This window comes from Pinus tabuliformis, chromosome 8 (genome assembly GCF_031772625.1).
Source record: "Pinus tabuliformis cultivar Carrire ecotype Pingquan chromosome 8, CPIR1, whole genome shotgun sequence".
Taxonomy (NCBI): Eukaryota; Viridiplantae; Streptophyta; class Pinopsida; order Pinales; family Pinaceae; genus Pinus; species Pinus tabuliformis.
In genome coordinates, this window is record NC_142294.1 from 510,929,907 (window position 1) to 510,940,240 (window position 10,334).

At 31.7% G+C, this 10,334-nt stretch overlaps 1 protein-coding gene across 1 annotated transcript; it reads left to right on the forward strand.

The window, feature by feature from the left end:
* Positions 1–544: 544 nt before the first annotated feature.
* Positions 545–2,356, forward strand: LOC149236335 (aluminum-activated malate transporter 14-like). The gene is made up of 6 exons (XM_089368851.1): positions 545–603; positions 734–801; positions 988–1,260; positions 1,594–1,699; positions 1,848–1,947; positions 2,045–2,356. The coding sequence occupies exons 1-6, from the start codon at positions 545–547 to the stop codon at positions 2,354–2,356; spliced, it is 918 nt and encodes a 305-aa protein (XP_089224977.1).
* Positions 2,357–10,334: the final 7,978 nt, after the last annotated feature.

Here is a 10,334-nt window from a genome sequence, read left to right on the forward strand (position 1 = left end):
TTTGTACGTCTCTGTACTTATAAAAGGATAGAAAGGGAACTATGCTGGGACATTGTAGCCAGACCCTAAACGCTACATCAAGAGGACTGTCTTCTCTTGATTGGACTGGATATATAGCCAAAGAATTTTGAGAGAAAGAAAGAGCTTGAGTGATATTACATAACCTTAAACCTGCTGATATATTGAAGGGTTTCCCAATTTGAAGTTTAGGTCTGAAGCTCGTGCTGAAAGCAATAGTTAGAATGGGGGGCACGATGATTCAGTCACAGCCTCTCGAATGGGAAATTAGTGTTAAGGAAGGGATGGAAGCGAATACCATCCAAGAGACCTTCTACGACCGTGTGGTTAGGAGAATTTCTCAAGCTTTTCACCAATACAAAAGATCTGTCATTTTTGTAAGCAGAAGGATTTGGCAGGTGGGTGCAGATGATCCTCAAAGAGTTATCCATTCCATCAAAGTTGGCCTTGCACTCTCTTGGTCTCTGCATTTTATTTCATCAGGCCATTGTTTGATAGTTTTGGTGGAAATGCCATATGGGCTGTCATGACTGTCGTTGTGGTCTTCGAATTCACTGTAGTTAATTATTCACCAAATAACTCTGGGTATCTTCACACATTTTAAATTTTGGTACGAGGGTTTCATGACTATATAGTATCTCATTGGACCAGCTATTGGGCTTTCACAATAATAAAGCAATGTGTTGTGCCTTAATGATTTAAAGACATAATGCAGGTGCTACCTTGAGCAAAGGTCTGAACAGATCTTTTGCCACACTGATGGCGGGATTACTGAGAGTGCGGGTGAGCTATGTTACAGAACTTACCGGGAAAAACTGCCAACGAGTTATACTGGCTGTCTCTTTTTTTGCCTTAGGTCGAGACATTCTAGTCAATCCCAACAATGGAAAATATAATTATGCATGGTATGTTCGGTACTTCACTTTTCAGGGTTCTGATGTTTATGCTTCCCTTCGGTGATCGATGCAGGTACAGTGTGCACATATTCGCGTTTCTTTCCAGTGATCAAGCAAAGATACGATTACAGGGTCGTCATCTTCATTCTTACCTTCAATCTCGTTGCCATTTCTGGTTCTCGCATTGAAAACATTTTAAAATTGGCGCATCAGAGACTAGCGACGATAGTGATAGGGTGTACACTTTGTTTCATAATAAATGTGTTTGCTTTTCCCATATGGGCTGGAGATGATCTTCACAATTCCATGATACATAACCTAGAAGGATTGGCTGGATCTCTCCAGGGTAAGCTATAGCCCTGGAAAAACAATAAAGCATTCATTTGCTATGATTTATTATCTTTATCTTGATTGTACCTATATCACTTTTATCTTGATTGCAGATTTAAGCTACAGCATTGGAAAAACAATAAATCATTCATGTCTTATGATTTATTATCTTTATTTTGATTGTACCTCTATCATTTTTATCTTCATTACCGATTTAAAGAATATTTCAAAATCTTGAAAAGAAAAAACAACCTTAAACCATTCACTTCACTTCGCCCGAAATATTCCTAAATCTATAATATTACAGATTCGTTAAAATATTCATTCACTTATGTATTTTCACTTGCAGAATGCGTTGCAGAGTACTTCGTGGAGTCCAAAGATGTCGAGGATTCAGATGATGACAAGGTCGTAAGAGGCTATAAATGTGTGTTGAACTCGAAGACCACAGAAGAGTCACTGGTAGGTATCATAATTCATCACTATACACTTTCATCTTCTATCACATAAGTTCGGCTATCCATTTATCTTTAACGGAGAAAATTTAATTCTGCAGTAAAATTTCGCCAGCTGGGAACCACCGCATGAAAGTTTTTTTTTCAGATATCCATGGCGACTTTATGTAAAAGTTGGAAGCGTGACTCGACACTGCACCTACTACTGTGTGGAGGTTATAAATGGATTGTTAAACGCTGAGATTCAGGTAATGTTGGTCAAATTTGCCTATATATTGCTTTCTTATTTCCAAATGCCAATCAATTGCGTATCATTAATTATTGGTGATGATATTGTCTGATCAGACGCCACTTTCTCGAAGAGAATATTTGAAAACGCCATGCATTGAAATCGGAAGAGAGTCTGCCAACATTCTTATTGAACTCGCTGACCACATAAGGACAATGAGAAGTATAGATCCAATTTTAATGATGGATCGGTTAAAGGCAATGGTAGCGGAACTCCAAAATTTGCTGAGAGCTCAGCCAGAGCTTTTCATCAATACCAAAAGTTGGCAACCTGTTGAAAAGAAGCCCTCAAGCACAGTGATGGAGGTCCTTCCTCTTGCTAGCTTTTCTGCGCTTCTGATAGAACAGTGGCAAGGTTACAAAGTGTGATTGTGGCAGTAGAAGCACTGGGAGAAGAGGCCAAGTTTAAAAGTACCGATCAACCAGTAAAGGAAGCCTCTCCACCATATTTGACAAAAAAAACTAAGTCTCTAACGTCGACGAAACAAATGATAGCAATCGTTTTATCCCCAGCTACAAATCTTCCCACGACCACTATAATGACTGATAACCTGCACGACCAGTTCGAACGTTAAACCCAATGGTTCCACTTACAGGCTAAAAGTTGACAACACAAATACCATGGTCAAATAAATAAATTGAGTGGGAATACGGAACACAGTCTTTTTCTCACTACAAGTTGATTGCAAGCGTTTATTTCTTATTTGAATCCTTCATCAATGTAAATCGAGAATTGGGAAAAATATAAACCTGTAGTAACACTCTACAACTAAAGTTGTAAGGACAGTAGAAGAATGATTAAAAGACGCAATTATGTTGCATGAATGGTAAAGATTATAAGTTATTTTTACATATTTGAAGTATTTAACATTAAAATTGTTTACAAGTATAGCGTAGGGAAATAAGTTCATTATATTGTATGGTTCGGCATACAAAGATAAAGATATATACTTCACGATCACCTAAGTTTTTATAATAATAAAATTATTTATAATTTAGTACTTAATTTTTTATACTAATAAAAATATTAATAATTTAAAAATCAATTCTTAATAATATCTATAATTTTATAATTAAAAAAATATATATTTCATTTCATTATTTAAATGTTAATATTTTTATTATTATTTAAAAAATATTTTATTTGAAAATGATATTTTCTTTTCGATTAAAAATAATTTTACAATTTTTTTATATATATATATATATATATATATATATAATAAATTTAAAGTGCATGGCATCAAAAAAAATTCACATCAACAAAAATATTACTATTATGGTATGTCACTTCTGAATCTACTTTAAGAAAAATTAGATTTATTCACCATGAACAAGGGTTTAGATAATTCAAAATTAAAACACCTATTATTGAAATAAGAAAAACCCTTTTTCATATATATCTTATTTTAAAATCTTTTACTCAAAAGCATCTTGAAATATTTGATTTATAACCTTGCATGGTTAACTTTTCTTTAATTTATAATATTTGTTAAATGTTATATATCAACTCCATATTAAGAATTTAATAAATTATACATCTCTTTCATAAGGGAAAATGAAAATATAAGATTTTTTTAATTTATATTATATAAAATTATGTTATTAGTCCCTGCCTGGAATTATTAGCATTCAATCAGGCGTTGACCGGGTATTAGTTCTTCGGTTGACCATAAATTTCGAGTGTTTAAACAATTTTAACCAAAGTTTATCGCTGGCGATTTGGCTTCAAAAAGTTTTAACCAAACTTTCGATTTCACCCTCTTATTGCAAGCGTCTCTTGCCCCGATGTGATTTTATTGCGGGCAAGTTATTTTATCCTAAGTTTTTTCTTGCCCGTGCTTAGACTCTTAAGTTGGATGTTCTAGTTTATACGTAGGCTGGATGTTCTGGTTTATACGTATGCTCGGGCATGTTATCCATCTGTCACTATGCAGACTCGATGCATGAACACTTGGTGCGGGGTATTTTACCTTCGGTACGGGTGATTACAAACTGTAAGTTCCATTGTGGGTTTGCTCTACACGGTATTATTTCCTCATCATTTCTATATTGGTGGGCTGGTCTACTTTATAGTTTCCACGGAATGGCTACCTTTGAGAGCACACGGCGTTGGTCCAAATAACTTCGAAGGCTCAGGTAATATAATAGCCTCTGACAGAATTTTCTTGTAAAAATTCCTAGTTTGGCAGGAGTTAACCTTTTATAAATGCCTCGCTTCCTATTTCTGTATTTCTGTTCAAAACTCCACGGGGTTTCTTTGTAGCTTCTCAAATTTTCAGGTATAGAAGTACCGTTTTTTTCTGCTCTCGTACCTCATTTAATAGCTTCAGTTTCTTAAAAACCCTAGGTAATAGTTTGGTAATTCCTTAAATTGCAGGTAAGATAGCTATTCCGTCGTCACGACCATGTTGGTTAACATTTTTCGACTGCTATTATTCCAGGTGCTTCGATTAATTAATTTTTTTTTCGCCTATGTTGTCTTTCAGAGTCTTCGCTTGAAACCCTGCTTGAATAATAGGTTCGTTCCTACATAGAATCTAGGGTTTCAGAGCATTGGATATCCGCTATAAATGTAATGTAATTGGATTTTAGAAGTAACAGATGTCATAGAACTCAAGAGATACTGCATAATATTATGAGATCCTTTTAAGAACAACTTTGATAGTTTCGTATGGGCTTGTAATTGTGTATATATGTTTTTGCAGTGTTATTGAACAACCTTTAGGTAGAACCAATCATCCTACCTTTCAAACGATGGTAGAATCCAAAGCCATTTTGGTATGTTTTATTATCTACGGTCTCGGTCATATTTGTTTAAATACTTCGTTTTCAAAAGGTATCTCCTTCCTCTATCTGCATGTGTTTTATGTGTTGATCATGTTGTTTTTAATCATTTCCCTGGTAATTTGAATTACCTACTGTCATGTTATAATTTGTTGAATCTCTATTTTCGATAGTTCTTGTAATCAAACTCTCATTAATTTCGTGTTTTCTTACCTTTGTTGAGTATCTCAAATGCCAATTTTCCATTAAGAATTAAGAATTAAGAATAGACTATCATCTCTAGTTAAGATAGACCTCTGTTAATATAGACCTGTATTTTAATATACATAAATAATAATCAGATTAAATACCTAATTTATTGAACCCTGCATCTAGTAACATGGATTCCCTTTTCTGTTTAATGTGTTGGTTTCATTTTCTTCATGGATATGGTAACACGAGTTTACAGAGTACATAGGCTAGAAGGACCCGCCCCCCTTAATTTTCGATCTCTTTTACTAAAACAAAAAACTTGATTTAAGGAGATAAATCTATATGAAATATTTGAAATGGCTAATATAAATACCTTTGAGAAATATTTGGCTGGGTAGCAAATGCATTTGATTATAATACGGAGAGCGTATTCAAATTTCCCAGATGTTTCCCTCCTCAATCCCTGCAAATTGACTAATTGTAAGGATTTTTTCGAAACTACTGATATGACACTTTTTATTTGTCAATGATTTTGCTTCTCTAGCAGCTAGACTCAAACCCTTTCTTAGGTACCAGGGATATCCTGAGTGTGGTAGTGATATGGCATTATTTATCATTCCAGACAGGCAGCTGTCTAAGAGCGAGTTGAGTTCAGGGTTAACCCGAGTTCAGGGTTAAGCCTTGTAATGTTGGACATTCAAAAGAGACAGAGGTAAAGACGTAAAGTCGTTGGGTATGCATGAAGGACGAGAGGCAGGCAGCTGGTAAAGTTGTGGGCTCCACGACAGTCTACGTGTTTGAAATATGTTTTTGTATTATACCTTTATTTTTGCATGTGTGACAAGTGTCTAGTTAAAAGCTTTGTCTTTAACTTGTTTAAAAGTTGTGTCTTTACTTTCTTACGGTTTACCTTGTTACAATACAGTTTGTCTTTGCTTTTATACTTGCATTGGACAATTTCGATCTCTAGACAGCAAGTTTTATCTCAAATATTTCTATTACATCATAATTCTGGATATGATTTTGCTGAAATCATTTTCATGTTATAGTTATAGTTGGTTATTCATGTGAAATATTCTTATAAACTCATATATTTTTAATTTGAATGTAAAGGTTATTACTCTAACGGGTTTTCTTTCGTAATAATTCTTCTAAACTCGCTATGTAATCTACACTCTTTATGCGCATATACATTTATTTTATGTTTTTTTTTGTAAATGTACACATATTTTATATAACATTCATACTATGTATATACCTTCTAACACATTCATTTGATTTCGTAAAGTAATATTTTGAAAAGAACCAATTTTTTCTCAAAGATTTATATTACTTCATAGTTCTCGATCAGATTTTACTGAAATTATTTTCATGTTACAATTATAATTGGTTTTCAGTGCATTCTTCTTATAAACTCATATGTTTTTTATTTGCATGTAATGGTCATTGCTCTGATGAGTTTTCTTTAGTAATAATTGTTATAAAACCGCTACGTAATCTACACTCTTTATACGTATGTACCTTCTTTCATTTTTGTAAATGTACATATATTTGATATAATATACATAATATATATATACACCTTCTAACACATTCATTTAACTTCATAAAGTAATATTTTGAAAAGAAAGAACATTAGTTTACTATTTCACGAATCCTCATACCATACAAGCCTAATATGACTCTTTCTATACTTATTTGCTTAGACTGCAAGAAATTTCGTTTACTAGTCTTTTGCTCCTTCCCAATAAAATTAAATAAACAATCTTAATCAACTAAACAATATTTTTACAGAATAATTTATGTACATCGACTTTTTGTTAATTTCCTGTACAGACTCTCAATATTTAGTTTCCTATACATATTCTCAAAGTACATCTTTATTTCATCATGTCATGCTAAAAATAAATCAAGCTTTTCAACAATTTAATGATCTAGAATAAAAATAGAGCGAAAAAACATATTTATAGTTTTTATTTCCTGTATACCTGCAAAATATTCACATGGGATAAACTACTTTGTTATCGAAGAAGTGTTACAGAGTACGCTGAGAAATGCTTGTTGTCTTACCTCAGATGCAGGTCAGCTGGGAATGTTTGTTGTCTTACCTCGGATGCAGGTCAGCTGGGAAAGCGCAGATCATGAGCTTTGAGAAACTGTTGTGGTAGCCAATACCCATATTTTGTGCAAATTCTCTTTTAAGTCTAGCGTAATCCCACCATTTTCTTAGCCTTGTTGTTTGTTGCCTGGCGCAGTAGAACCACACCTCATTGCCAAACACCTGTGTTGCCAATGACAGGAGTCTTTGCCGCTACTCGATCCAAGTAGGTGTGGATGGGCCACAATGAATCCAAGAATCCCACGAGCGACTGCATGGTTTATATTATAACTATTATTTTGCAGGTGGAAATGTTTATCTCAGATACTTTTATTTTTTCATTTCCTTAATTAGTGTTTGATTCCATATCCTTCCTGATTTTGACTGGTCATTGCAGAGCATAAGTACGAGATTGTTAAACGATTGCATGCTAGAAAGCACATATGTGGAATGACCGGCGATAGTGTTAATGATGAGCTTGCGCTAAAGAAGGCAGACATAGAAATTGATGTTGCTGATGAAAATGATGCGAAAAAAGCATACATATAGCCCTTTCAATCTTGCTCAATCCATTTGTTGTTAGGTAATTTGCAATGTACCTGCAGACCCTGGCAGGGACTACCGCCACGGGCAGTGGCTCCTTGTTTAATATAACCATTGAAAAATTTGATATATGATTGAAACTAAAATATTTTTTTGTTATATATCAATTAAACATAGAAAGAATACACATTAAGTAAGAAAATAATATTACCCTTACATGTCATGTGTAACTCCATATTAAATATCGAAAGTATTAAATATTTCTTTCTTACTAAATATTTTTTTGTTTATACATTTAATCACATTATATCTCCCTATAAAATTCAAGTAAATCAAAGTGGAAATTAAAATATTTTATTTATAGCTAAAAATGTTTTTTTTATTAATATTTTTAATTTGTTAATAAAAATATTGTTTATCATTTTTAAATTAAATGTTATTTAAAAAAATCTCTATATCTCATGTCACATTATGCCATGTCAAATTTAAAGAAAGAAATATATTTAAAGAAATTTTAGTTAATATTATTTTGGACATAAATTAATAACATTGACATACTTGATAAAATGTTTATACATCAAGGTTTGTGTAGTATTATTATCTTGGAGTTTGTAAATATGCTTTTACTTAAAGAACAAGTAAAATAGAACCCACTAAAAATTGGTAATGTATTATAATCAATATCAATATTGACTACTCAAGAATAAATGCAGTTTAAATTCCTTTAGATGCAAATCTCTTTTAGAGTGCAAAATTTCAAAAAAAATTCCACTGTTAGAGATTTAATCATTTTTATCTCTTGATATATTTGTTGTTATGATGGATGTACATTGTTTATATATATACCATGCATAATTTTTTATTATTGAAATTACATTTTTGAATGCATAAATAAATTCAATGTTGTGGAAATCTTCTTGGGTATTTAGATTGTTCATACTACATAGGTTAATAAATCTTTGTTTTATCTCAAACAAAATTGACAAAAAAAAAAACCTTAAAATGAATTTGTAGAGGTAAAATGAAGTAACTATTGTAATTAGAAACATTTTACATGACAAAAATAATGATTTTAAAATAATGATTGGTTTTATTAATTAATTATTATTATTATGATTTCTATTATTACTTAATATTACTGGATTTATTAATTAATATTATTATTTTTAATAATAATCATAAATGTAAGGGATTTATATTAAACCCAAAGATCAATATTATAAATATATAAACCCTAAAATAATAATACAAATTATACCTTAATATTAAACCCAATATTATAATATATTTAACTTTAATATTATAATATTATAAACTCAAGGTATATAAACCCTAACATAAATATTATGAACCCTAAAATAGTAACCACATTAATAATGTGGTTGATATATGTCGATACATGTATATCAACGACATGCACAACCACATTAGTAAATGTGATTGAAATATGCCCATAGACATTAATGGAAGGCGTTAATATACCCAAAAGACTAAAATTATAAACCCAATGGATCAATATTATAAACCTTAGGGATTAAAACCACAAAGGATTAATATTTTAGACCCAAACAATTAACAAAACCAAGGGATTAATATTAAAAGCACAAGTGATTAATGAACCGAACGAAGTATTAATACTATCAACCCAAGGGATTAATAAACCTAACAGATTAATAGTATAAACCCAAGGGATTTATATTACAAACCCTAGGGATTTAAAATCCAAGGGATTAATATTATAAACCTTAGGGATTATAAACCCAGTGGACGAATATTATAAGCACAAGGAATTAATAAACGCAAGTGACTATATTATAAACCCAAATGATTAATAAACCCTAACTTTGTAATTTTGAAATGTGCCATTGAATTGATTTTGTCACAATGTGATGTTGGATTGATTTTGGGCCATGCAAATGTCACAATACGAAGTCGTTTTCTAATGTCACAATGCAACGTTGAAAAATTACAATGTAATGTAAGTTTCCAAGGATAATTGTCATATTGCTTGTCAAATTGCGACAATGTTTGTCACAATGCCACTTGGATATATTTCTTCACCATTCAAATGTCAAAACATTGAATGTTAATGTTATTTCAAACCCAAAGGACTAATATTATAAACCCTATGGACTAAAAACCCAAGGGATTAATATTATAAACCCTAGGGATTATAAACCAAAGGGATTAATATTAAAAACTCAAAGAATTAATAAACCCAAGGGATTTATAAACCTTATTTTTGCAATGTTGAGAAGCGATATTAAATAAATCTCCATGTAATGTATCATTGCAATAATGCGTATCAAATTAATTGTCATCTTTCAACAATGTTTCTCACAATCCAACATTGATTTGATTTGTGTAGCATTCGAACATCACAATACAAAGCACTATTGTAATCTTGCAATGTGATGTTGAAAAAATTGAAAAGTAATGTAAGTCACCAACAATGATTGTCATATTGCTTGTCTCATTGTGACAATGTTTGTCACAATGGCATTGGCTAGATTTCTACACCATTCAAACATTACAACATTAAACCCTAAAGTTATTATAAATCCAAGGGTTTAATATTATAAACCCTAGGGATTAAAAACCCAAGGGTTTAATATTATAAACCCTAGGCATTATAAACCCAAGGGATTAATATTATAAACTCAAGGAATTAATAAACCCAAGGGATTAATAAACCCTAATTTTGTAATGTTGAGAGGCGACATTGAA